Source organism: Caretta caretta, chromosome 27 (assembly GCF_965140235.1).
Source record: "Caretta caretta isolate rCarCar2 chromosome 27, rCarCar1.hap1, whole genome shotgun sequence".
Taxonomy (NCBI): domain Eukaryota; kingdom Metazoa; phylum Chordata; order Testudines; family Cheloniidae; genus Caretta; species Caretta caretta.
In genome coordinates, this window is record NC_134232.1 from 2,868,396 (window position 1) to 2,896,101 (window position 27,706).

General features: G+C 45.9%; 1 protein-coding gene across 1 annotated transcript; it reads right to left on the reverse strand.

The window, feature by feature from the left end:
* Nucleotides 1-7,411: 7,411 nt before the first annotated feature.
* LOC125626628 (ADP-ribosylation factor 2) lies at nt 7,412-27,682 on the reverse strand. Its single transcript, XM_048829837.2, has 5 exons — nt 27,572-27,682; nt 17,107-17,272; nt 12,278-12,388; nt 10,798-10,922; nt 7,412-9,192 (listed from the first exon to the last, which is right to left on the reverse strand). The coding sequence occupies exons 2-5, from the start codon at nt 17,252-17,254 to the stop codon at nt 9,031-9,033; spliced, it is 546 nt and encodes a 181-aa protein (XP_048685794.1). The 5' UTR covers nt 17,255-17,272; nt 27,572-27,682; the 3' UTR covers nt 7,412-9,030.
* Nucleotides 27,683-27,706: the final 24 nt, after the last annotated feature.

Consider the following 27,706-nt stretch of genomic DNA (forward strand, 5'->3'; position numbering starts at 1 on the left):
ACACAGAGGATTCCCCTCTGGGCTCAGCCTCACAGTTACAAAAATAGGAATAGAACTACCTTTGTAGCATAGGAAAATTCACAAGCTAAAACAAAAGATAACCTAACGCATTTCCTTGCCCTACTTACAATTTCTATGGTGTTAGATGGATTATTCCAGGTATATTTTCAGGAGATGTTGTACCTGCTTGGCTTCTCCCTCCATCGGAGAGGGGACAACAACAAAAGAGCCCAACAAACAAATCCTCCCCCTCCTAGATTTGAAAGTATCTTCTTTCCTCATTGGTCCTTTGGGTCAGGTGCCAACTAGAATCATAGAATATCAGGGTTGGAAGGGACCTCAGGAGGTCATCTAGTCCAACCCCCTGCTCAAAAGCAGGACCAATCCCCAATTAAATCATCCCAGCCAGGGCTTTGTCAAGCCTGACCTTAAAAACTTCTAAGGAAGGAGATTCCACCACCTCCCTAGGCAACGCATTCCAGTGTTTCACACCCTCCTAGTGAAAGTTTTTCCTAATATCCAACCTAAACCTCCCCCACTGCAACTTGAGACCATTACTCCTTGTCCTGTCCTCTTCCACCACTGAGAATAGTCTAGAACCATCCTCTCTGGAACCACCTCTCAGGTAGTTGAAAGCAGCTATCAAATCCCCCCTCATTCTTCTCTTCTGCAAACTAAACAATCCTAGTTCCCTCAGCCTCTCCTCATAAGTCATAAGTAGGTTATTTGAACTGTTTAACCCCTTACAGGTAAGGCGATTCAGTACAGCTGCCAAGGAGGGATTTTATGCTACTCTTCCCTCTATATTTATGACAATGCTATATACATTTTTATACAGTGCAAGACCATATAATTTTGGGTTTACAAATTGAGATTACTGGCAGGCCAGTGCTACAAAGCTCTTCTGCTGCTAAGATTCTGTCCTCCACTTCTGCTCGCTCAGGTGTCGTGAGGCAGTATGGCTTCCCCGAATCCTTCACAGCAGCCTCTCTTTACCATACTGTCTATTTTCCAACAGATCAGCAGGGGCATCAGGATCTTATCGTTTAACAGCTCCCGTGGCCCGACTGTGGTCCAATCAGCACCCAGCTGTGGCCCATGTGATATCTTCTGGGCCACACAGCTAGTATGTATAGTGTGTGGATATAGCCCACAACACCCAGAGAGCTGCGTAGGAGGCCCACAGTGGTAAATAGGTTGAGAGCGACTGGGTTAGAACGATCACAGGGAGCTCTGATAGGTCCCATTTGTTCATTTTGGGGAGTGATCTGGAAGAACAGAGAGTAAAACAACATTAGCACAGTACACCGAGGGTGTTAAGTGGGGAGGGGAGTAAGAGGACAAGGATTCAATATAAAAGGAGCCAGAGAGGTTAGAAACGTGTTTAGAAAACAATGGTGGGAGACTCATGGAAAAATGCAGCATGGGGAAATGCATATGGGGAAAATAATTTGAAAGATTCACCGAGGGGACACCTTAGAAACAGCAGGTAAATGTTTGGGCAGCAAATCAGACATATGTTTGTAGGACAGTCAAAAATGCAATGGGATTTGGTTTATGCCAAGTTATTGGCGATGGAATTTACCAGCTACAATGGCAGAGGATGAGAGGAAGCATCTGCTAAAAATCAAACATTTCCAGATCACCAGGCCCAGCAACTTACCCCATGAACCTTAAAGGAACCAGGTGAGGAGCTCTCTGAAACCAGTAATGCTAATATTTAATTCATTTGCGGAAATTCGAAAGGGTTGGAGAATTGTCAACATAGTTCCAATATTTAAAAAGGGCAAAAGGGGTTAGCCAGGGGAGCCAGAGCAATTAGCCTGACACCAATTCCAGGTAAAATAATGGAATGGCTAATTCAGGACTTCATTAACAAAGAATCAGAGGCTAAAAATGTACTCCATGCAGTAAGCATGGTTTCATAGAAGCAAGGGCTTGTCAGAGAAACCTGTTGCTTTTTTGGTTTTTTTTTAAAGGATTATAGATCTGTTTGATAAAGGTAACTGTATTGATATAGTTTCCTTGGATTTCTCTAAGACATTTGACTTTGTACCAGAACACATTTTGATTAAAAAAATCTTCCATGACATGGAATTAACAGGACACCCATTAGATGGATTAAAAACTGGTTTTCAGATAGATCTCAAAATGTAGCGGTCAATGAGGAGATACATGAATAAGTGGGGTTGTTTTCAGTGGAGTCCCCCAGGGATCAGTTTTTAGTCCAATGCTAGCTACTATTGTTATCAATGATCTAGACAATGATACCAAATTTTTGCTGGTAAAGTTTGCAGACGACACAGAGATTTGGGGTCAGTAAATCATGAGGACAGGATACTGCTAGAGTGATCTGAATCACCTGATAAAGTAGTAACAAAGCAACAAAATGTGTTTTAACATAGCCAATACAAGATAATAAATGTGGGAACCAAGAAAACAGGTTATACCTAACATGATGGGAAAAGGATTGAGAACTCATCGTAGATAAATCGTCTCAGCAGGTGGTTTCAGTGCAGTGCTGCAGTAAAAAGGGCTCTTGAGCACACTGAGAAGTGTCCAGCTCTGGTGTCCCCTCTTCAAGAATTCAGAAATATTGGAGAGAATTCAAAGGAGCCCCACAAAAATGGTCCAGGGGCTAGAAAATGAGCCTTATGATGTGACGTTTATGCACATAAGAATGGCCACACTGGGTCAGACCAAAGGTCCATCAAGCCCAGTATCCTGTCTGCCAACAGTGGCCAATGGCAGGTTCCCCAAAGGGAATGGACAGACAGGTTATCATCAAGTGATCCATGCCCTGTCACCCAATCCCAGCTTCTGGCAAACAGAGGCTAGGGACACCATTCCTGCCCATCCTGGCTAATAGCCATCGATGGACCTATCCTCCATGAATTTATCTAGCTCTCTTTTGAACTCCGTTATAGTACTGGCTTTCACAACACCCTCTGGCAAGGAGTTCCAGAGGTTGACAGTGCGTTGCATGAAAAAATACTTTCTTGTGTTTGTTTTAAACCTGCTGCCTATTAATTTCATTTGGTGGCCCCTTGCTCTTGTATTATGAGAGAATAAATAACACTTCCTTGTTTACTTTCTCTATACCACTCACGATTTTATAGACCTCTATCATATCCCCCCTTAGTTGCCTCTTTTCCAAGATGAAAAGTCCCAGTCTTATTAATCTCTCCTCATACAGAAGCCATTCTATACCCCTAATCATTTTCGTTGCCCTTTTCTGAACCTTTTCCAATTCCAATATATCTTTTTTGAGATGGGGTGACCACATCTGAACACAGTATTCAAGGTGTGGGCGTACCATGGATTTATTTAGAGGCATATTTTCTGTCCTATTATTGATCCCTTTCTTAATTATTCACAGCATTCGGTTTGCTTTTTTGACTTCTACTTCACATTGAGTGGATGTTTGCAGAGAACTATCCACAATGACTCCAAGAGCTCTTTCTTGAGTGGTAACAGCTAATTTAGACCCCATCATTTTATATGTACAGCTGGGATTATGTTTTCCAATCTGCATTACTTTGCATTACATTATCAACATTGAATTTCATCTGCCATTTTGTTGCCCAGTCACCCAGTTTTGTGAGATCCTTTTGTAGCTCTTCGCAGTCTGCCTCAGACTTAACTATCTTGAGTAGTTTTGTATCATCTGCAAATTTTGCCACCTCACTGTTTACCCCTTTTTCCAGATGGTTTATGAATATGTTAACTAGGACTGGTCCCAGTACAGACCCCTGGGGGACACCACTATTTACCTCTCTTCATTCCAAAAACTGATAATTTATTCCTTCCCTTTGTTTCCTATCTTTTAACCAGTTAAGAAGCTAAATCACAGTTCTCAAGCTTTAGCAACCCAAGGACCCCCATTTTGATTAAAAAATGTTCAGGAACCCCAAGCCCCCCCAGCTCAGCCCTTGGCCCGAGGCCATGTCCCTGCCCTGCCCCTTTTCCAAGGCCCTACACCCACTCACTCCATCCTCCCTCCCTCTGTCACTTGCTCTCCCCCACCCTCACTCACTTTCACCAGGCTGTGGCAGGGGTTGGGGTGAGGGAGGGGATGAGGGTGCTGGCTGGGTGGTATTTACCTTGGGCGGCTCCCAAAAGCAACTGGCATATCTCTCTGGCAGTAGCTCCCAGGTGTGTGCTTGCGGGAGGACAGGGGGTCTCCCACGTGCTGCCCCTGCCCGCAGACACCACCCCCACAGCTCCCATTGGCCACAGTTCCCGGCCAATGGGAGCTGTGGAATCAGCGCTCAGGGCAGCACAAGGAGACCCTTTGGCCCCCCAGGACGTGCCGGCCACTTCCGGGAGCAGTGCGGGGCTCGGGCAGGTAGGAATCCTGCTTTAGCCCCGGTGCGCCACCGGACTTTTAGCGAGCAGGAGGCGCTGGGAGGAAGAGGAGTTGATCAGTGGGCCCTGTGGATCCCCAGGGGTTCCCTTGGGGACCTCCAGGGGTCCTCAGACCCATTTGAGAAATGCTGAGCTAAATCTATTCAGTTTATCAAAGAGAACGTTGAGAGGTGATCATGGCATCTAGGCATGACACATGGATAGGAAATACAACCCCTTCCCCAAATCCCCACCCCACCTCTTCTCCTCCTCCTCCCCTGAGTGTGCCACATCTGCGCTCCTCCCCACTCCCTCCTGGAAAGTCCTAAGCGCCGCCAAACAGCTGTTTGGCGGTGGGAAAGTGCTGGAAGGTAGGCGGAGCAGCAGGAGCCGGGGGTGAGGGGAGTTTGGCGGGCCGCTGGAAATAACTCCTCGGGCCACATGTTTGAGACTCCTGCAATAGCTAGAACCTTGAAATAAGATGCAGCTTTCTCACCATGAATGTGGTTTATTATTAGAATAGTTTATCAAGGGAGGTGGTGAACTCACAAGCACTTGACATCTAAGATGATATTAGATCTTTCTAAAAAGGTATGTTTCAATCCAGCTTCTGGAAGAAATTCTATAGCCTGTCGGGGTGGGTGGAGGGGGAAAAGGGGTGTCAGGCTAAGTGTTCGTGGTGGTCCCATCTGGCCTTGGAGTCTGTGAATCTAAGTCCCCCTGTTCATCTCCTTCCATGTGGAGAACAGGACTGACTCCATAATACTCGCAGTGCTGCATTAAGAACATGACTAATATCACATGTTTCTAGGTTTCAGCTGGTCACCTGTAGGGATCAGAAAGGAATTTGTCCCTCACTGCATACTTGGCCACATATGTTCTGGATTTTTTCCCCCACGTTCCTCTGAAGCATCAGAGATTGGCTACAGCTAGAGACAAGACCCTAGAGGGGGCAGAAGCAGTGCTCTGAGGTGGCACAGAGAATCCTTTCTAGATGCCTGGCTGGTGTGTTTTGCTCACATGCTCAGGGTCCAATTGATCACCGCAGGTGGTGTTAGAAAGGAATTTTCCCCCAGGTCACAGTGGCAGGGAGCTGGATTTTTTGTTTTTTTTTGCCTTCCTTTACAACATGGAGTGTGGTTCACTTGCTGGGATGATCTAGGAATCTCTCACCTAATCCATTTCCTGTCACTGCCAGGGCCTTGGGCAGTGGTGGCCACTCAGTCTCTTCTAAAAGAATTAGGAGGACTTGTGGCACCTTCGAGACTAACAAATTTATTTGAGCATAAGCTTTCGTGTGATTTATTTATGATCAAATAAATTTGTTAGTCTAGCATTGTCATAACCATACAGCTAAGGGTAGCCTAGAATTCCTCCTTACTTGCAAGGGGTTAAGAAGCTCAGATAATGTGGTTGGCACCTGACCAAAAGGACCAAAGGGGAAAGAAGATACTTTCAAATCTTGGGGGGGAGGAAGGCTTTGTTTTGTGTGTTCTCTTGGGAAGCAAAGAAGCACCAGGTCAGAAAACTCCTTCTATAAACCATCCTAAAAGTCTCTCATATTACAGAAATTGTAAGTAAAAGCCAGGCAAGGCATGTTAGATTATCTTTTGTTCTGCTTGTGAATTTTTCCTTTGCTGGAGGGAGGTTTATTCCTGTTTTTTGTAACTTTGAAACTAAGCTTAGAGGAAGTTCTGCTGTGTTTTTGAATCTTTTGTTACCCTGTAAAGTTATTTTCCATCCTGATTTTACAGAGGTAATTTTTACTTTTTTTAAAAAAATAAAATCCTTCTTTTCAGAACCTGACTGATTTCTCTATTGTCCTAAGACCCAGGGGTTTGAGTCTGTGATCACTTGGTAATCAATTAGTTAGGATATTATTCTCAAGCCTCCCCAGGAAAGGGGGTGTAAGGGCTTGGGGGAATAGGAACTCCAAGTGGTCCTTTCCCTGATTCTTTGTTAAATCACTTGGTGATGGCAGTGTACCCTCCAAGGGCAAAGAATTTGTGCCTTGAACAAGTTTTAACCTAAGCTGGTAGAAATAAGCTGAGGCGGTTTTTCATGTGTGTCCCCACATCTGTATCCTAGAGTTCAGAGTGGGGAGGGAACCCTGACAGGCACGCATCTGATGAAGTGGGTTTTAGCCCACGAAAGCTTATGCTCAAATAAATTTGTTAGTCTCGAAGGTGCCACAAGTCCTCCTGTTCTTTTTGCTGATACAGACTAAAATGGCTGCCACTCTGAAATCAGTCTCTGCTGTTCTTGACACAGCTTAGTCTCCTGAGGACTGAAAAGCTTTAGTTTAATGGAAGTTTTTGTGCTGAATATAGTGGTATCCAAGCAAAATGTAATGGCTCATCAGACCCAGGAGGTCAGACTAAATGGTGTAATAATGGTCCCTTCTGGCCTTAAGCTCTGTGAAATAGACCAAGCAGTGGTCAGCACAGCATGCAAGCAGGCAGAGTTCTTCAGAGCCCTTCTTGCTGTGTAGCTAGGTCAGCTGGTGAGCCATCTCTACAAAAACCAGCTGTAGCGTATAGCCGCAGAAATGGAAAACGGAGGCAACAGGGAGCAGAAAGCAGCCCTGGCTGACATGACAGCATATATGCTGTATCCTGACCCAAGGCAGTTGTCTCCCCTTTGCCTTACAATACTGAAAATGAAGCTCTCCAAGATGAATCCCAGCTCCTCTGCTGGGCACCGAGGGAGGAATCTTTCAGAAAAGGGCAGCTTCCTCCAGCCCTCCCAAATGCATTTTCTATGGTCTGTCTAGCTCCTTCAGGCACGGTAGCGCAGAGCACAGATGCTCTACTATACATGCACACCACACTTCCAGTCCTGCAGGAACAGAAGAGACCAAAGTTCTAAAATTGTGTTCCCAGAGCAAATCTGGGACAGATTAAAGAATTTTGTACTTACCAGCTCCCTTGAGCATGGTGCGGGGAGAAAGATTCCTTGATCAGTAGATAAGGAACTGCAGGAATGAGATTGGTGTTCTTAGTTTGGACTGTTGACAGGGATGCATGTGTACAAAAGAATATGGCTGCCATCAACCACAAGCCCATTCCTTGTTCCAAGACAGAGTCTCTTTATTACAGTGCACTTCTCAGAGAAGTTACAACATGGTTCAAAAACCAAATCCACATTTGGCTTGTATCTGATTCACACTTCAGTTCTTCCCCTGCAGTATTTTTATAGATGTACATTTTTGAACATGAATATATGAAACTTTTCTATTAAAAAGACATTTCTGCTTCATTTTCTCAATAGTCCAAGTAGATTTCAAATGGTTAAAAGACTGACAGACATTCTCTCCTTCCACTGGGTCCCCTCCATTTTTTATTCTTTTTTTTTTTAAAAGAGGCAAAGGAGTAACTGCACATTCTATTCACTGCAAAGCATTACTATCAATGGAAGAAGAGGGGCACCAGCCTGTTCTTCCACATTGGGACCAAAAGGGATGAGGAGATAGTGGAGACTTCAGGTGAGAATGGCAAACGCAAGTGGCGGAAGAGTACTTTTGACCCACCCAATGACATCAGACACAGTGCAGCGTTTGCCAAACCACATATGTTTTGCTGAAACTGGAATGGATTTTTTGAACATGAGAATTGCTTACACAGCACTAGCCAGGCTGCTCCAGTCTAGTCTCCATGCATGTCCCCCAAATCCCCTTTATCATTAGATTCCTTTCTCCCCCTTGACACCAAATTACTGACGTTCACAGACTGATAGGGTTCCTGCAACAGAGATAACCTAAAGTGGTAGTTAGAATTGATAACCGTACAAGACATCGCTATCCGTTCCAAGGGAGGATAGGATGTTTTGTACAAAGCAGGAGTGGGAGCAGTAATCTCAGAAGCCTCGTTTCCAGCCTGCCGATGGAGATTCTAACGGATACCAGTAACTAAGGTCTTTTGTGAAATAAGTCACTTGGCCTGTCCAGACGTCTGATCCTTCCTCCCAAGCTGAGCTTCTGCCATCCCACAAGAGAGGAATTAGCTAGAGGGGCTAATATATGACTGGAGCTGGGGAAACCTTGATCCAAAGAAGCCCCACAACCCCCCCCAAACAAATTACTTTACAATGAGGTATGTTCTACACAGCAGAGTAAATTACACAGTTCCCACCACAGAACACACTGTCTATGCTACTGTTCAACTGAACCAGAAGAGACATCTCGCTTTACAGAAAGTTGCGTGGGTCAGAGGTTTGAAATACTGAGTAACATGCTGGTATATAGTCCTATGGCAACATTCAGAAAGAGTAAAATTATTCTACTGAAAAATGATGAAGGAAGGAGATCAAACTATACACTGCAACAGACTGCACTGATAACGGGGAAAACACAAAACTCGCATGAGACAACTGCAATGATAACCTGGCGTGTAAAACGGAGTTTTCTTGTCCTTCAGTTGCTGAGGGTCCTTTTTCCAATCATGTCCCATTGAATACCCTAAGTTCTGCTTGCTGGTGTAAAAATGCTACGTTCAAAGCTATGGAAGGTAGTGTTTAAAATAGAATACTATTGGTTTTATTTTACAGCATGTTTAAGGCACAGTGTGAGAAAGCTGCTCCCACTCCCAGACGTGCACACCTGTGTGATCTCTCTCCCCCTCTGACACACACATGCACACACACAGCAGAGGCTGGCTGGTTCTGATGAGATGCTCAGGGAATTGATCACTTCTGATTTTTGAGCTGGTTGGAGAGCCAGTCCAATCCCTCATAAAGCCCGTCTCCGCTGGTGGCACATGTTGCTTGGATGTACCAGTTCCTCTGACGAAGGGAATGCAAGCCAAGTTTGTCGGTGATCTCTGCAGCATTCATAGCATTGGGAAGGTCCTAAAGGGAAGTTTAATCACACAGAATGTTATAACTAAAAATGCTTTGCAGCCCCTGAAACACATTAAGATTAAACGTTCAAACTGAACCAAGGCAGGACATTCCAACGCAGTTCTTTAACTAGAGAGCTCTCGGTACGCTGTGGAGCTCTGTCAAAACTACCGAATCCTTGCCAGCTAACTGAGACTGTGTGTGAGAGAGAGACAGCCTCACACACAATCGCTGCCTCTCTTCACACATTCACCGTGTCTCTTCACCCCCCCGTCACTGTCTCAGACAGAATCTCTCATAGTCACACCCACACCCCCCATGCCCCTCTTTCTACACACCCCTCCACCCCCCTCCCAACACATACTTGTATTATTGTTGTTGTTACCTCTTGATACTTCCTGCAATGCACACTTTCTCTGTAATGTTATTCTTTCAAAGTGCTGCTATTTTAGTGTTTTGGCTGGTCTGTGCATTTCATCATTTTATTTCTCTTATGCTTAAATTTAATCCTTTGAGTAGTGAGTACTAAAATGCCTGTCCTGGCTGGAGTAATTATCCCTATGGTAACTTTTAAAAAAGTATATATTATATCTAGGATTTTTGTTTCTACTTGCGGGACACATCACCTCGATATTGGTGCACATAACAAAATTCATTCTGCATACGGATGGAAAAAATTAGAGGGAACATAGGTGGGGTCCTGCATCAGCCTGCTATCTAAACCCAACTTACTTCCAGTGTTTTAGGGACACCTGAAAGGTTTAGATGAAAGTGAAGCAACTAACTGAAGTCTGCTACGATGGGGAGATGAGCCTATGCCTGACTATGAATTTCAGTATGAACAGGTCTGACTTGTCATTTGGATTTGCTGTGCCTGCCACACTAATGAACTAATGACTCCTACATTCCTAAGCAGGTAGGCAAAATGGCTGGAAGAACCAGCGGGAATGTCAGGCAAGTATTGTAAGGCTGGCATGGATTACAAGCAAATTTTAACTGAAGAGCTGAATGTAGTTGGAAGAATCTAATCTAGACATTGACAGCAGAGTGGGGCAGAGTGACAACAGATCAGCCTTGCAAGAACTGAAATTTTACCAGCTCAGGTATAAATACCATTTGCCCACCCTCCTCATGAGGATAATTAAGATGCTAAGGATATTTGCTCCACTAAATTAAGATTTACTCTTCCCAGAGCAGCAAAATTTCAAAAAGGCTGAATTACAAGAAGTCCGAAAACATCAATCTCACCTATGCAGGAGTTCTTCCTCCACCCCACCTAATCTCTCCCAGGCAGAGACTGCACCAGGGCTGTGCACTAGCAAGAACTCATAGGGTACTTCCAGTTTCAGAAGATAAATATTTTCATTCCCCACAGCCAGTTCACTGTCTAGCCTGGAACCTTTTCCTGGTTAGGATCAGAGATTCCAAAGCCAGAAGCAACCATTGTGATCATCTGGTCTGACATCCTGTGTAATACAGGCCCTGGAACTGCTCCACAATAACTCCTTTTGAACTAGAGCAGATCTTGCAGAAGATTTAAAGACTGCCAATGCTGGCAATCACAAGGGCCATCCATGAAGACCTAGAAAAGATAGGGATCAGGAGACACCTCACCTGTTTGTTTACAAACACTAGTAAAACGGCATCCCGGAGCTCGTCTTCTGCCAACATTCTGGTGAGTTCTTCTCTTGCTTCATTCACTCTCTCCCTATCATTGCTGTCCACTACAAAGATTAAGCCTAAGCAGGAGTAAGAGGAGAGATGCAATCAGTGTTCAGTAATAACTAGGTCACATAAGAAGGGCCATACAGAGTCAGACCAATGGTCCATCTAGCCCAGTACCCTCAGACACTGGCCAGATGCTTCAAAGGGAATGAACAGAACATGGCAATTTCAAGTGATCCACCCCAGCTGTCCAGTCCCGGCTTTTGGCAGTTGGGGGTTTAGGGACACCTGGGGCATGGGGTTGTGTCCCTGACTATCTTGGCTATAGTCACTAGTGGGTCTTCCATCACACTTTGACCTAGTTCACAGAGAAGGAAAAGATTAGCTAACATGTCCTTTCAATTACACAGCCAAAGATTATGAATTTTCACCTTGTGCAAGGCTAATTCCTCAAGCCTCCACTCCTGGTAAAACCCAAGTAAAGTTGGAGTATTGATAATGTGTCATCCCAGCCAATCTTATTTTAACCAAAGACCCCAATTTCTGAAAGTGTCAAATTGAAACTGACAATTTCTACCGCAGGCTGCAAGAAAAAGCTAACCCTACTGCCTCTTTGTAGGCCTGTTAAAGTAATGCCTACCCTGGGCCATCCACTGTCACAAGCAAAGCCACAGCATCATATGATTCTGGGACAGTTTTGTCTGGACAACCAACCAGCTATTTGGGTCTCCCAATGTTTTTAAGGCCTAGTAAGCAGAGGCCGTCTAAAACCATCACTGAACAAACTGCCTGTTTTGTCAGCAGTGCATCTTAGAGTAAGCTAAGGAGTAGAGTCTCTGTGCACAGGACTGTAAAACGTGCCTGGCTCACTGCAGTCCAGCAACTTGCTCTGCAGAGCCAAAACCTAAACTCCAACACTTCCACCTTGGTTTGAGCTTGTTTCCAGAGCGAGGTGCTAAAATTCAGCAGAGGGCATCCAGCATCAACTAGATGTGGATCCTTTTCAAGGCCTCCACGCCCACAATCGCTGCACAAATAAAAGCATTTCTTAAATAGGCCATTTTGGAGGTGTGGGCTGTATCGCAGGACACCCTTCACTAAATTACCGGGGACTTACACAAAAGGCTCTATCCAGGCTCTGAACTGCCATGTCAGTCACATTGATTTAACTGTGTGTGGCAGGTAAGAGTGGTTTCAAAAAGTGCTTTAAAACAGAAACCTTAACTATGGAGACCATAGCAGCCACTCCAGAACTAAGTAAAGAATTAAAGAGTGGCACAGAGGGAGAAGTGAAAGACAAGATATAAGACTGACGTTTGTTGGCTTAGAGAAGCCACGGCCGAGGCCTGAACAGTCACATGCACAAGGCTGACAGCATTTAGCCAAGTGACAGTCACAGTATGTATGCGGTTTAAATAAGTGTACTTACCTTGTGTGTTCTGGAAATAGTGTCGCCAGAGGGGTCTGATTTTGTCTTGGCCACCCACATCCCAGACTGTGAAGCTTATGTTTTTGTATTCTACAGTCTCCACATTGAAACCTGCATGGGAAGAAAGTCAGAGAACTTCATAGAATCATAGAATATCAGGGTTGGAAGGGACCCCAGAAGGTCATCTAGTCCAACCCCCTGCTCAAAGCAGGACCAATTCCCAGTTAAATCATCCCAGCCAGGGCTTTGTCAAGCCTGACCTTAAAAACCTCAAAGGAAGGAGATTCTACCACCTCCCTAGGTAACGCATTCCAGTGTTTCACCACCCTCTTAGTGAAAAAGTTTTTCCTAATATCCAATCTAAACCTCCCCCACTGCAACTTGAGACCATTACTCTTCGTTCTGTCATCTGCTACCACTGAGAACAGTCTAGAGCCATCCTCTTTGGAACCCCCTTTCAGGTAGTTGAAAGCAGCTATCAAATCCCCCCTCATTCTTCTCTTCTGCAGGCTAAACAATCCCAGCTCCCTCAGCCTCTCCTCATAAGTCATGTGTTCTAGACCCCTAATCATTTTTGTTGCCCTTCGCTGGACTCTCTCCAATTTATCCACATCCTTCTTGTAGTGTGGGGCCCAAAACTGGACACAGTACTCCAGATGAGGCCTCACCAATGTCGAATAGAGGGGAACGATCATGTCTCTTGATCTGCTCGCTATGCCCCTACCTATACATCCCAAAATGCCATTGGCCTTCTTGGCAACAAGGGCACACTGCTGACTCATATCCAGCTTCTTGTCCACTGTCACCCCTAGGTCCTTTTCCGCAGAACTGCTGCCTAGCCATTCGGTCCCTAGTCTGTAGCGGTGCATTGGATTCTTCCGTCCTAAGTGCAGGACCCTGCACTTATCCTTATTGAACCTCATCAGATTTCTTTTGGCCCAATCCTCCAATTTGTCTAGGTCCTTCTGTATCCTATCCCTCTCCTCCAGCATATCTACCACTCCTCCCAGTTTAGTATCATCCGCAAATTTGCGGAGAGTGCAATCCACACCATCCTCCAGATCATTTATGAAGATATTGAACAAAACCGGCCCCAGGACTGACCCTTGGGGCACTCCACTTGATACCGGCTGCCAACTAGACATGGAGCCATTGATCACTACCCGTTGAGCCCGACAATCTAGCCAGCTTTCTACCCACCTTACAGTGCATTCTTCCAGCCCATACTTCCTTAACTTGCTGACAAGAATACAGTGGGAGACCGTGTCAAAAGCTTTGCTAAAGTCAAGAAACAATACATCCACTGCTTTCCCTTCATCCACAGAACCAGTAATCTCATCATAAAAGGCGATTAGATTAGTCAGGCATGACCTTCCCTTAGGAAGGAAAAATCCCATGCACCGCTACAGACTGAGGACCGGCTGGCTAAGCAGCAGTTCTGCAGAAGAGGACCTGGGAATTACAGTGGATGAAAAGCTGGCTATGAGTCAGCAGTGTGCCCTTGTTGCCAAGAAGGCCAACAGCATATTGGGCTGCATTAGTAGGAGCATTGCCAGCAGATTGAGGGACGTGATTATTCTCCTCTACTCATCACTGGTGAGGCCACATCTGGAGTACTGCATCCAGTTTTGGACCCCCCCGCCCCACTCAGAAGGGATGTGGACAAATTGGAGAGTCCAGTAGAGGGCAATGAAAATGATTAGGGGGCTGGGGCACATGACTTACGAGGAGAACCTGAAGGAACTGGGCTTGTTTAGTCTGCAGAAGAGAAGAATGAGGGGGGATTTGATAGCAGCCTTCAACTACCCGAAGGGGGGTTCCAAAGAAGATAGAGCTCAGTTGTTCAGTGGTGGCAGATGACAGAACAAGAAGCAATGGTCTCAAGTTGCAGTGGGGGAGGTCTAGGTTGGATATTAGGAAACACTATTTCACTAGGAGGGTGGTGAAGCACTGGAATGGGTTACCTAGGGAGGTGGTGCTGGAATCTCCCTGCTTAGAGGTTTTTAAGGCCCGGTTTGATAAAGCCCTTGCTGGGATGATTTAGTTGTGGTTGGTCCTGCTTCGAGCAGGGGATGGGACTAGATGACCTCCTGAGGTCTCTTCCAATGCCAATAGTCTATGAAATGATCACTTAGATGGTCATAAGTGTTTTTTGGTGTATTACTTATGAATTTCAAAGTGTTTGTTGTGGGAGTATTTATCAGTTACATTTTCACTGTCTCTGCCGGACTTCTGAAATGATTTTTTATTGCTCAACATAATCAACCATCCTAGGGGAAGATTTCCTCTTCAAAAGTACAGTTTTATTAGGACTTTATGAATTTTAACATTAAATTTTTTTCCCCAAGCTGTTTGGTATGTTGCTAGAGATAGGGTGTTAGATAGATTTATGACAGGTTTCAGAGGAACAGCCGTGTTAGTCTGTATTCGCAAAAAGAAAAGGAGTACTTGTGGCACCTTAGAGACTAACCAATTTATTTGAGCATGAGCTTTCGTGAGCTACAGCTGATGAAGTGAGCTGTAGCTCACGAAAGCTCATGCTCAAATAAATTGGTTAGTCTCTAAGGTGCCACAAGTACTCCTTTTCTTTTTGCAGATAGATTTATATAATCCTTATGATTTATTATTTCCCCTGTCAAACTGGGTTTAGAATAAGTTATATATTTAAACAGTGAGACAAACGGCTGTAGGAGGAATCTTTCACTGACCTTTAAAACAAAAACCCTGCACTGAGTAATAGAGTGACTTTTTAAAAAAAAAACAAAACATTTTGTTTCAATAGTCTAGGTTAGACGAAGGGAATTGAACACTTATTTGCAATATCTACAGCTTCATCATCTGCCGGTCCCATCAGCAGAGCTGTAACTACACAGACAAATTACCTGAGTATATTTAAAGAAAAAGAAAAAAAAAGAAAAAACCCCCATCACCCAGAGAAACCATGGAGGAGTTCATAAGCATGAAGGGGAGGATCTAAACTCATTCTCTTCCAAGATGTATGATGGAATTCAGTGAGTGACTTTTGAGCTATTTATTAAGAACTGGCCTATTCTAATAATTTGTGAAGAAAATGGAGACAAAAAGAGGAAACTATTGCAGCCAAAGTAGTCAACATTGGGCTAAAGAGAAATGCAGAAGATATGCTGAATAGCTTGAAACCTATTTCCATAGCCCGGAACAAACTGCAGAAAGATTGCTACTCTGCTGCTGATGCTGTTGAAATTTGCAAAGAACTTCAAGAGCCAGTGAAGAAAGACAGAGGCACCAACAGAGTTCAGCAGCAGGCAATAAAGAAGCAGGTGGATCACGCATTTGCTCCACCTCATTTAGATGCCTAGCTGCTTCAGAAGAACCTGCTGCTATGACAGGGGCATCTAATAATCACCTCTGTCATACCAACCATAACAGAGATCAGGGCTAGAGGGGACCATCCAAGCAGTAGGTGTTGGCTGATGTTTTAAAAAAGTCACACCACTGAACTGGTGGAAGTCACTAGCTAAGCACCTGGAACCAGAGTTTGTTGAAGGGCTAAACCAGCTTCTGACAGCAATTGCCTCTTTTGTAGGCACAGAACGAATTTTTTTTTTTTTTTTTTTTAGACTAATTCATTCAAAGTTGAGAAATCAACTGGGAGATGAAAAAACAAGAAAGCTTGTATCTCTTCCAGACTACAAATGAAAATAAGGAGGGGATGAGATCTGGTTGTTTTAAATTTTGAAGAACAGCCTAAATAACTTAGGAGATGGTTGTCTCATTTCCAAAACATTTAATGTTGTTTTGTTTAATAAAATTCCAGTTGCCATCCTAATGCTACTGGACAAAAATCATGAGGAAAGTTAATTATCTAATAAGCAGTATATCATTTACCATTTTCTAACATACTAAAATTGTATAATTAATAAGAAGCTGAAAATAGTAAGCTATATAATTGCTTAAATAAATGTATACAGGGTACCCTCCTACGTAGCAAAAAGATTTACCAAATCCTGCGTAAAGGCTCTATTTAGTTGTACATCAACATGTTTTAATGATTATATAAACCAGTGAGAATGCACCTTTCTTTGAAAAATAAAGTACAACTGGAAAAGATGATTAAAATTGATGCTTTCCACTTGGTGATTTAAATTGCCTTGTTTTAAAATCAATCCACCCTGGCCCAAGGTAGGGATGTAAATATTGGTTAAAAAAGTTCACCTGTTAAATGATTAAAATTATATCATTTAACTGGTTAACTGATGTCATTCCATGGCAGGCCAGAGTGGGGCAGCAGGGGCTAGGGTCCTGCTGAGACCAGGGCCCCGCCAGGCTGCACACCGTGGCCTGGGTTGCTCTGGCCTGGCTTCTCCGGGCTGTGCCCATGCCCCGTGGCTCCCGCATGGGATAACGGTTAAGGTCCGGTTAACAGTAAGCCTAATGCTTACCAGTTAACCTTTTACATCCCTAGCCCAAGGTTAGGGTCTGGACAGAATTGGGAACAGAACCCATATCTCCCATTTCCTAATCCCCAGTCTGAACCATTAGACCATATTGTCTCTTTGTAAATTTCAGTCCATGCATCCCATTAATCAAACAAACATTTAACAACAGTGTTAGGACAAGAGGTTTTCTGCTCCTTTTAGAATCAGGGATCATTACAGTGAAGTTAGAGAAGTGCTTTAACTCTCTACTATAATACCAGGTTTTTCTGGCCACTCTCAACCCACACTACATGACCTGTTATAAGTCACAACTGTGCTCACAAACTGGTGCGTCAGAAAGTCCTTGTGAATCACTGATTACGTTCCCTTACTGCACAAATCTAATGGAGTCTGTATATTAGTAAAACCTACCTATTGTTGGGATGGTGGTCACAATTTCCCCCAGCTTAAGTTTGTAAAGGATGGTGGTTTTTCCTGCTGCATCCAGACCTACCATGAGAATTCGCATTTCTTTCTTCCCAAAGAGGTTTTTAAACAGTTTTTCAAAGACGTTCCCCATTGTAGTTGGTTATGTTCTCTGTTAAGAAAAAAAGACTGATTTAGCACCTCCACATGCCTGTGCTGTGCAGGAGTGAATCTCTGTATAGGTGTCCCATCTAAGGAGAATTCCTGCTTACATGCAATCCCAGAATGATTCTTAATCACCAAATACAGATTCACAGGATTAATGATTGCATCTCTTCTCCACCCCTGCTGTATTAGGAAGAGTGCCTGAGACATAAGCCCTTGTATGAGGCAGGACTAGCTCACAGAATTTGGCAAGAACAGGGCTGATATTGCAGAAATACACATTCCTAAGAAGTGCTAGTCAGAGTACTCATGCAAACACAGCCCGATATCAAGTGGTACCAGAATTCCCCCGATATCAAGGATGGTACAAAAACATTCCCCAAGGAACACAATGACCCCTCCTAAAAGAGAAGGTCAGGATGACAGTACATAGAGATGTTTTGATCGAACATGTACAAGATGATGGGTGAGAACTATCGATGTAAGGAGTCAGTAACTATGTCAAAAGAGCAGTACTAACTTGTTTGTATCAGCGTATAAAAATGTGTCTCTGGCCAGCTGAGGGGGGCAGTGGAAAGTCCTGAGATTCACTATGCTGTGTCCATTGTCACAGGCATATAGGTCTTAGTATCCTCGTAGAGTCTGCCAGGTGCTGCTATTACTGTGCTTCGTCAACAGTAAACCTGGCCAGGTGCCTTCGCTTAAAACCGAGTCTATGGATTTACCGGGCAGTTTAACTGAGCTCTGCTGTCTGTGCGGAGCTGAGACAGCACAAAGAACACACCTGCAGCCAACATCTAACCACACCCGCAATGGGTCTGCTCATTGCCTTATTAGATTGAAAACAGGTGCACAGCACCCTACCTGTAAAGCAGTGAACGGCCACGTACAGCCACTGTATTCAACTACCATAAGGAGAAAGCTGAGCAAATGCAGGGTTTTAATCACTGGTTGATTTCAACATACAATTTCTGCTCAACCAAGTGAGAGCACATATTATGCGTGTGTGTGTTTAATTCAGAACACTAGAATAAGGGGGAAGATCTAAGGCTCCTCTTGAGTGATCAGCTGAGGCTTGTGCTGCAAAATGTAGGTACGCCTTGGAATTAAACATCTCCCTTCCCCCGCTGCACCACAGAGTATGCTGTGACCCTATTTGCATATGTGTTTTCAGAGAGCTTCCTAAAAAGTTTCAAACTACATTCCTACTCATTGCAATACCGCAAGAGTCAGCTTCAGGAGTCCCAGCGGAGAGAGGATTCCAGGAATCATGCATTTCTCCACTATGTATTCAGACAAGATTAGCAGCTGTCCCAGGCAGTCAGTAGTAACCGACATTTCAGAGTGCTAATCAAACTGATTTTTATTTAAACTAACCCCCCTTGGCAACTCTATGCATAGCAGCTTGGTATGACAGGGAATGAGCATTAATGTTCTAGCCTGAAAGCTGTGATTTCCAGGCCTTCATGGGTAGTGCATGACTAGTATTTCTGAACTCTAGAGACAATGAAAGATCACTCTTAGGAGAGTGAATTTGTGTGGGGGGGTGGAGGGTGAGAAAACCTGGATTTGTGCTGGAAATGGCCCAACCTGATGATCACTTTAGATAAGCTATTACCAGCAGGACAGTGGGGTGGGAGGAGGTATTGTTTCATATTCTCTGTGTATATATAAAGTCTGCTGCAGTTTCCACGGAATGCATCTGATGAAGTGAGCTGTAGCTCACGAAAGCTCATGCTCAAATAAATTGGTTAGTCTCTAAGGTGCCACAAGTACTCCTTTTCTTTTTGCGAATACAGACTAACACGGCTGTTACTCTGAAACCTATCTTTGGGGACTGAGAAAGGACAATGGTGAATGAAACCAAGGCAGATGACTCAGGGCCTTCTGCAGAGCTAGAATCTGGTGGTTTAGTCTGCCACAAGAGGAGGGTCCTGCAGTATTCAGAGAAATCAAGCATGGCTGGCAGGAGAGGTAAGGCTTAGTAAATGAAAACAGCAAATCTACTGTTTGGGATGCTATTGATTCTGAAGGGAGAGAGGGAGAAAGCAAGGAAAGGGAAAAGCGGTAGATCCTTATCTGGCTTGTAACTTCGCTGCTAGCTCAAACTAAACTAAACCTCATGTTACATTTTGGAGTGTGCATCCCACCCGAGACTGTGGGAGAAACTACAAAATCCACCAGGTACAAATTAAAACTGACAAAAACATGACCTGTAGGAGGAAGAGCAGCCAGGGGAAACAGTCAGGCAGGTGGCAATGGGCCTACAGCCTCTCACCATTATCTAGTTTAGCCAGATACAAACTGAAGTTATCACCCAACTGAAACACTGATCATCTCAGCTTGATTCCTAGTAGGTCAAGAGCCCATATCACAAGCAGCCACCAGAACTGGAACCCTGGACAGGCTCAGCCTAAAATCCAATCAGCAAATGATCAGGCTCATGTAACTCCTCATGATCATCCCCCTCTTGGTATAGGAGGCAGCACAATGCAGGGCAGTTACTGCCAGTGCTGTTCCAGGTTTAGTGCATGGAGAGTTGTTTTATAAAACAAAAGGCTGGTGCCCTCCATAGGAGACTAAAGTCAGCATCCATCTGAGGAGTGCAACTGACTACAGTCCAAGAGAAACTGAACAGTAGCACAAGCAGGTGCTGTAGGTGGGACTGCAAGTCTGAGCTCTAGATGATCTCATGTAAGGGGAAGACAGCAATCCAGTTTATGATGAATCAGAATGAAGACCAAGATGGCTGGAAAACAAGAAGCTATTCAAGCAAGTTAGAATGTTATTAAAAGGGGAAGCCATATTAAGGATGAAAATATAAAATAAACCCATAAAACTAAAGACATTGTTAGAGGCTGTTGTGGCACCTTGACTTTGCAATGTCTAATCATTGCATGCTAGGGGTGCTATTACCAGTACCTACAGCAGTAGAGAGACCATCACCGGATGTGTGTCCGTGCTTTACAAAGGAGGTTGCCAAACTCTGCACAAATTCTACTCCTTAGCTGACCTGGAGATGAACTCCTGCCAAAAGAAGGCTGTTTGTTCTCCAGGATGGTTTTGGACCGCCCCTCTTCTTACAAGACTTTCCTCCACTTCTCCAGAAACTTTGTAGGAGCAGCAGAGCTTGACTGAGCTATTGGCAGCTTCCATTCTGGTTTGTAGTTCATGGCTTTTGAGTACATCCCAACCCTGGGACTCTGCATTCCCCCTCCACAGTTCATGCTGGGCCCTTACGGGGGAAAAATTCCTCTTCACACAAACAGAAGCTTAGACTATATCTATCAGGCCAAGGACCAATACTCATCTATCCCCAGCAGCTGACTCAACAAGGAAGAGAAGCAGAGACTATCCCTTAGTTTAGAGACTATTTAATACTTTTGAGCAAGTTAGGATGAGCCAAAAAGCATTAAAGTTTTTGATTTTCTACAAAAAGACACTTTTTGGTGGAACCCATTCTTTAAAAGGAGCACTGAGTTACTATCCTAAATTAAAGGAGTACTTGTGGCACCTTAGAGACTAACCAATTTATTTGAAAAGGAGTACTTGTGGCACCAGCAGGAGAGTGAATTTGTGTGGGGGGGGGAGGGTGAGAAAACCTGGATTTGTGCTGGAAATGGCCCAACTTGATGATCACTTTAGATAAGCTATTACCAGCAGGACAGTGGGGTGGGAGGAGGTATTGTTTCATATTCTCTGTGTGTATATAAAGTCTGCTGCAGTTTCCACGGTATGCATCCGATGAAGTGAGCTGTAGCTCACGAAAGCTCATGCTCAAATAAATTGGTTAGTCTCTAAGGTGCCACAAGTACTCCTTTTCTTTTTGCGAATACAGACTAACACGGCTGTTACTCTGAAACCTATCCTAAATTAGTAAGACCTCAGACACTGGAGTGCTAATGTTCTGTACCACCAAAATCCCACTGTGAGCTGTGCACAACGTAAGGCGGTTATCGGTCTTTCATAACTGTTGTTCTTAGAGCGGTGTTGCTCGTGGCCATTCCAAGTAGGTGTGTGCGGGCCACATGCTTAGGAGCCAGAAGGTTTTTTCCCCCCGTGGTATCTATCAGGTTGGTCCAGGCACCCCCTGGAGTTGCGCCTTCATGGTGCTGCATATTGGGCCCTGGCAACCCACTGCCTCTTCAGTTGCTTCTTGCTGGCACGGCTCCGACAGTGGGGAGGCAGGTGGGTCTTGGAATGGCCGTGAGCAACACATCTTGAAGAACAACAGTTACCGAAGGTAAGTAACCATCCTTTCTTCAATTAGGTAACTCCCAAGCAGACCGCAGGAGGAGGGATCGGATTGCACTGAATCGCTGATTGAAGCACCACCCTGCCGAATGCTGTATAATCCCAGGCTTGTTGAGTGATGGCATAATGTGAGGTGAACGTGTGAATCGACGACCATGTCATGGCTCTGCAAATCTCCTGTATAGGGACATGTGCCAGGAATACAGCTGAGGAGGCCTGCACCCTCGTGGACTGCATTGACAGCACATGGGCTGGTATACAGAATGTTCAAATGCAGAATGTGATCCACAATGAAATTCTCTGCGATGAAACCAAGAGGCCCTTCATCCTGTCTGCTATTACGGTAAAGAGTTGGTTTGATTTACGAAATGGGTTTATCCTTTTGATATAGAAAGCCAATTCCCATCTGATGTCTAGGGAATGGAGCCTTTGCACCCGGCTGTTGGCATGTGGCTCAGGGTAGAACACTGGGAGGAAAACGTCCTGGCTTGTTTGAAACTGAAATACGACCTTAGGCAGAAAGGCTGGATGAGGCCACAACTGGGCCTTGTCCTTACAGAACACTCTATATGGAGGTTCAGATGTTAAGGCCTTGAGCTCAGACACCCTCCTGGCTGAAGTTATCATGACTAGGAATGCCACATTCCATGAGAGGCAGAGGAGCGAGCATGTTGCTACGGGCTCAAAGAGGGCCCTATTAGCCTGGAAAACACCAGCTTAAGGTCCCATGCCAGTACTGGATGGTGAACTTGAGTATAACCTATCTAGTCCCTTGAGAAAGCAGCCCACCATCAGACTAGCAAAGACTGATTGACCGCCAACCGCTGGGTGGAATGCAGAGATTGCTGCCAGGTGAACCTTTAAGGACAACGCTGCCAGACCTAGCTTCTTTAAGTACAATAGATAGTCCAAGATGAAGGGTATTGATGCTTGCATCGGAGACGTACCCTTTACGTTGCCCAAATTGAAAATCTCTTCAACTTGGCCAAGTATACCGCTCCAGTGGATGGTTTTCTGCTGCTGAGGAAGACCTCTTGAACGGGTTGTGAGCACGCCAACTCCATGGGGTTTAGCCATGAAGCTTCCATGCCGTAAAGGGGAGAGACTCAAGACTGGGATGCTGGAGTTGGCTGTGGTTCTGAGTGACTAGGTCTAGCACCAGTGGCAGGGTGATCAGAGTGACTACCGACAGTTCTAGGAGTGTTGTATACCAGTGCTGGTAGGGCCAGGCTGGAGTTATCAGTATGATGGACACTCTTTCCCTTCTGACCTTGAGCAGGACCTTGTGAATGAGCAGGAAGTGCGGGAACACACATAACAGGCGGTCCTTCCAGGGAAGGAGAAATGCGTCCGCGATTCAGCCTGGGCTGTGATTCAGGAAGGAGCAAAACTGCTGACACTTCCTGTTGAGTCTCATTGTGAATGGGGAACTCCACACTGTTGAAGATGCTGTTCACAACATCCAGACGAATGGACCATTTGTGGCTGTGGAAGGATCTGCTGAGATGGTCCGCCAGCTCGTTCTGGGATCCCAGAAGGTAAGATGCCTCTAGGTGTATTGAGGGGGCTATGCAGAAGTCAGCTTGAGGACTTCCTGACATAGGGTGGAGCACGCTCCTCTCCTGTCTGTTTATATAAACTATTGCCTTTGTATTGTCTGTCATGACTGATAATACATCTGCCCTCCAGATGGGATTGGAACATTTCACAGGCTAGGCAAAACGCTCTCCGCTCCCTGACATTGATGTGAAGTGAGAGCTCTGCTTGGGACCAGAAGCCTTGAGACCTGAGGGCCCCTAGATGTGATCCCCACCTGAACACTGATGTGTCCATGACTAGAGACATTGAGAGCCAAGGCCTGGAGAAGACACTTCTCCGTATACTGCTTGAGGGTTGAGCCACCACAGAAGAGACTCCGTAACCAGAGGAGGAAGTGAAACTAATCTTGTCCAGGCTGTCTGTTTGGCTGGTAGCCCTCCCCTCAACCCTTTGAAACCCTACACATTTTTGAAATCCCTTACCCAATTGTCCAGCTTGGCAAGCACACCTAGCTGCTCTCCACTGTTGTGTGCAACTGCCCAGCCAACCATGCCAGCTACACACTCCAGCCTGGAGTAGACAGAAGGTATTGGATCTTCTTGGACCACGGGGAGAAGAACCTCTGCAGGCACAGCTGTTGACCAGCTGTAGAAACGTGGACATCTAGGAGCAGAGTGCAGAAGGGGGTATGACAGGGAGCAGCAGCAATGCCATGTGAAAGTGAAGGAGCTGCAGCAGGCAGACCAGAAGACCACAGAGGCCAACAGTCAATCTGGTGCCAAGATGCAGAACTGTCACTTTTACAAAGAGCTGCCTGCCATACTTGGTGGACTCACCACAACTCTGCACACCACCGTAGATACCTCCAAGGATCCTGAGACACAGACATGCCATAAGGCAGGACCTGTTTGCAACTCTACCTCAGTCCAGTCAGTTAAGCATAAGCAAGCCCAGCGCAGGGGAAGGAACCTCAGGTAAGTATGCGAGTGCATTTCCCATTACAATAATGTATTGATGGTGCCCCAAACTTAGCAGGACACCATTATTACCTTTTCACTAATTTACTCATACTGGAAGAGGTAGTGGTACAAAGAGACAGAACTGTTATTTGCTTTTCATTCCTCTGGAAAATTGGAGGGTGGGGTTGGGGGGCGGAAGTCATGAAGAACAGTTTATGTACACAGGGATATCCTGAATGAACCTCAATGAAACTTTCATGGAGGTACTGTGCAATCCTCTGCCAAAGGTTTCTAGGGATGGCAGCCTTATTTCTTCCTCTGCAGTGGGTCACTTTCCCACACCAATTGGAGCAGCACCATTGCAGTAAACAGGTTAGCAGTGTATGGGCCCAGATGGCTTCAGGATGCCAGCAGCAGCTGTGCTGTCCCTTTGTTACCCTCAGGAGTGAGATATGAGCTAAAACCACCACTGCCTATGGAAAACAGTGCTCATATTCAGTGCATTGCCCTACGCTCAATTTCATGCAACCGAGCAATTCTCTCGTTTCCCTCACCCCTAGCGGGCCATAATCACCATGGCTGGCGCTGTGAAGTTCAAATAAGCATGTCTTGTTAAAAACTTCAGAGGAACAATGGGAGGGAGTTCTGAACCTTAACTTTTGCCTTCTGTTGAGACTATATTGACAATGGTACCTGTGTATTTTATCTGCTACTACTGCTGTTGTGACCTTGAGGGGTTCCGCCTCTACACCCACAGAACGCCTGAGCCAGATAAGGAGAAGAAAGAAGAGGACTTGGGATGACATGTTCAGCAAGATACCACAAGCCAGTGCTACATCAGACCATGAACAGAGGGCCTGGAGGCAGTGGTGAGCTGGAGCCAGTTCGCACGAACTGGTTGTTGAATTTTGAAGCCAGTTTAGAACTGATTGTTAAAGGGGTGGGCAAACTGTCCTTTCTGTCCCGCCTGAGCTCTTGGCTGGGGAAGCTCCCCTAAGAATTTTTACTCACTCAGCGGCACTCCAGGCCTTTGGTGGCAGGTCCCTTACTTGCTCCGGGCCTTCGGCAGCAGGTCCTTCAGTGCTGCCGGAGACCCAGAGCAAGTGAAGGAACCGGTTCTTCAGCTTCTGGCAGCTCATCACTGCCTGGAGGGTGAATACTGCACACTATATGGAGGAGGAAAGGACAGACAGGAGAAAGGCCCAGGAAAAAGAGAGGGAGATGCACCAGGACATAACAGGTCTTCACCAGCAAGCACAGATGTTGCAGACTCTTGTGGACCTACAGGTTCAACAATCCTGAGCTCACCTTCCTTTGCAGTCCATGGAGAACTCCATGTTAGCACCTCACGCCACTCCCCACCCCGCACCATTCTACATGGGATACAGGGCTGCATCTCTACTCCTATCACTCCATGCAGGGGGACAGGCAGGACAACTACAGCTCCACATACAGCAACCGTAGCTCTCCCAGGTCAGTGTATGTGTAGCTAAAATGGACATGAATATTCTTTCCCCTTGTTAAGTTACATGTCTTAGTATCCTTATAGAGTCTGCTATTACTGTGCTTCATCAACAATAAACCTGGCTGAGTGCCTTCGTACCTTAGTGGTCACTGGGCAGTTCACTCAAGGTCTGCTGTGCTAAATGTCTGCGCAGAGCTGGGACAGCACACAGGAAAAACACACAGCCAAACTTCTGACCACAGTCTTCTTCTGACTTTTGCCTTCTGTTGAGACTACATTCTGTTGAGACTATATTTGTTACTGCTAGTAGTTATGGGTAGTTGGGTACCCATAACTACCAGCAGTAACAAAGTTAAAAGAAAAGGAGTACTTGTGGCACCTTAGAAACTAACAAATGTATCTGAGCATAAGCTTTCATGAGCTACAGCATGCATCTGATGAAGTGAGCTGTAGCTCACAAAAGCTTATGCTCAAATAAATTTGTTAGTCTCTAAGGTGCCACAAGTCCTTTTTTTTTTTGCAGACACAGACTAACACGGCTGGTACTCTGAAACCTGAAAGTAAGTTAAAACAGACTATTGTGCATACAGCTTCTATACTGCGATAGAGAGATTCACATGTGAAGCTAGCTTCTACGAGAGCAAGTGCTTTGTTAGGGCCACCTTTGCAATACATCAGTCATATGTGTGCTTCTCCCTAGTCTCAACTGGCTACTTTTTGAACCCCCTTTGAACCTCCTTTTTGAACGCCTTAGAATTAAAGTAACTAGTGATGGGAAAGGTTGAGTTAAGTCCATCCCCTAGAGGTAGTGTAGGATTGTTGTTCCTAACATCACAACTCATCAAATTTATGAAACTTGGGTATCCAGGGAATTCCCAAGACCTATGCAAACCTGAAGAGAGGCAGCATTAGAAGAGAAACCAGAGAACATCCAGGGAAGGTTAGGCTTGCTACAGTAGTTTCTCATGTGTCTAAAAAGGTAAAAACAGATTATGTACAGCTGTAATGTTAGTACACTGGGCCAAATTAAAAAACTTAAGTTGGCTGGGTTGCAAGGTCAAGCACTCAAAAATTAGGAACTGCCAGATTTCCTGTCAACCATGCAATCTTGATTGCAAGCCATAGCGTCTGCATAATGTTATAGTCTCATTACATGGTTATATAGGTTTCAGAGTAGCAGCCGTGTCAGTCTGTATCCGTAAAAAGACAAGGAGGACTTGTGGCACCTTAGAGCCTAACAAAGGTATTAGAGCACTTATGCGCTAATAAATTTGTTAGTCTCTGAGTTGCTCTAATAAGGCATCCGATGAAGTGAGCTGTAGCTCACGAAAGCTTATGCTCAAATAAATTGGTTAGTCTCTAAGGTGCCACAAGTCCTCCTGTTCTTTTTACATGGTTATATACTTCACATACTGGACCTAGGGTGGGTGACCGGATGGCCCGATTTTATAGGGACAGTCACGATTTTGGGGTCTTTCTTATATAGGCTCCTATTCCCCCCGCCCCATCCCGATTTTTCACATCTGCGGTCTGGTCACCTGCAGCGGCCCCCGCTCTCCTTCCGGGCACAGGAGTAACTTCATGCCAAGCGAGGGGCATGAGGGCTGCACCCAGAAGCGCGAGTCCGGCCGCCGCCTGGCACGAGCCTGCACGTTGGCAGCAGCCACAGCTGCAGTCACTGCGAGCAGAGACGCTGCTGGCGACCAGGGACCGGGGCGAAGGGAACCCGCCTCCCGCGGCGAGAAGACTCGCCGCCAGCCTCGGGAGCCCCGCTCGGCGGGCGGCGACCCCAGGCTGGGCGGGGCGGCGCACGCGGCCCCGGAGCGAACGGCAGGCGCCCGCGGACAAACAGGCCTCGCGAGGGACCAGCGGCTCTGGACTGAGCGGCCCGGCGCCCCCTGGCCTCGGACCCGGCTGCCCGACGCCCCCGGGCCGCTGGGCTCGGAGGCCGCCCCGGCCGGGCTGAGTCCCGGCTCCCCGCGCAGGCCGCTCCCGGGCCGGTGGGGCAGGATCCCCTCACGGGGCCGGCCCGCCCGGACACGGCAGCGCCCCACCGGCGGGACCCGGCCCCGCGCCGCGCCGCGCTTACCCCGCGAGCCCCGGCTCCGTCCGCTCCAGCAACGAAATGGCGACGGCGGGGGGCGGGGCAAGGGGTGGCTAAACCCCGCCTACTTGCTCCCCTCTACCAATAGAAAGTGAGACAGGCAAGGTCAGCCAATCAGAG

Coding starts and splice junctions, on each gene's coding strand:
- LOC125626628 (XM_048829837.2), bottom strand. CDS start 17,254: ATGGGGAACGTCTTTGAAAAACTGTTTAAAAACCTCTTTGGGAAGAAA. Junction 12,389..17,106: donor GACCACCATCCCAACAATAG/GTAGGTTTTACT, acceptor CTTCCCATGCAG/GTTTCAATGTGGAGACTGTA. Junction 10,923..12,277: donor CTATTTCCAGAACACACAAG/GTAAGTACACTT, acceptor ACTCCTGCTTAG/GCTTAATCTTTGTAGTGGAC.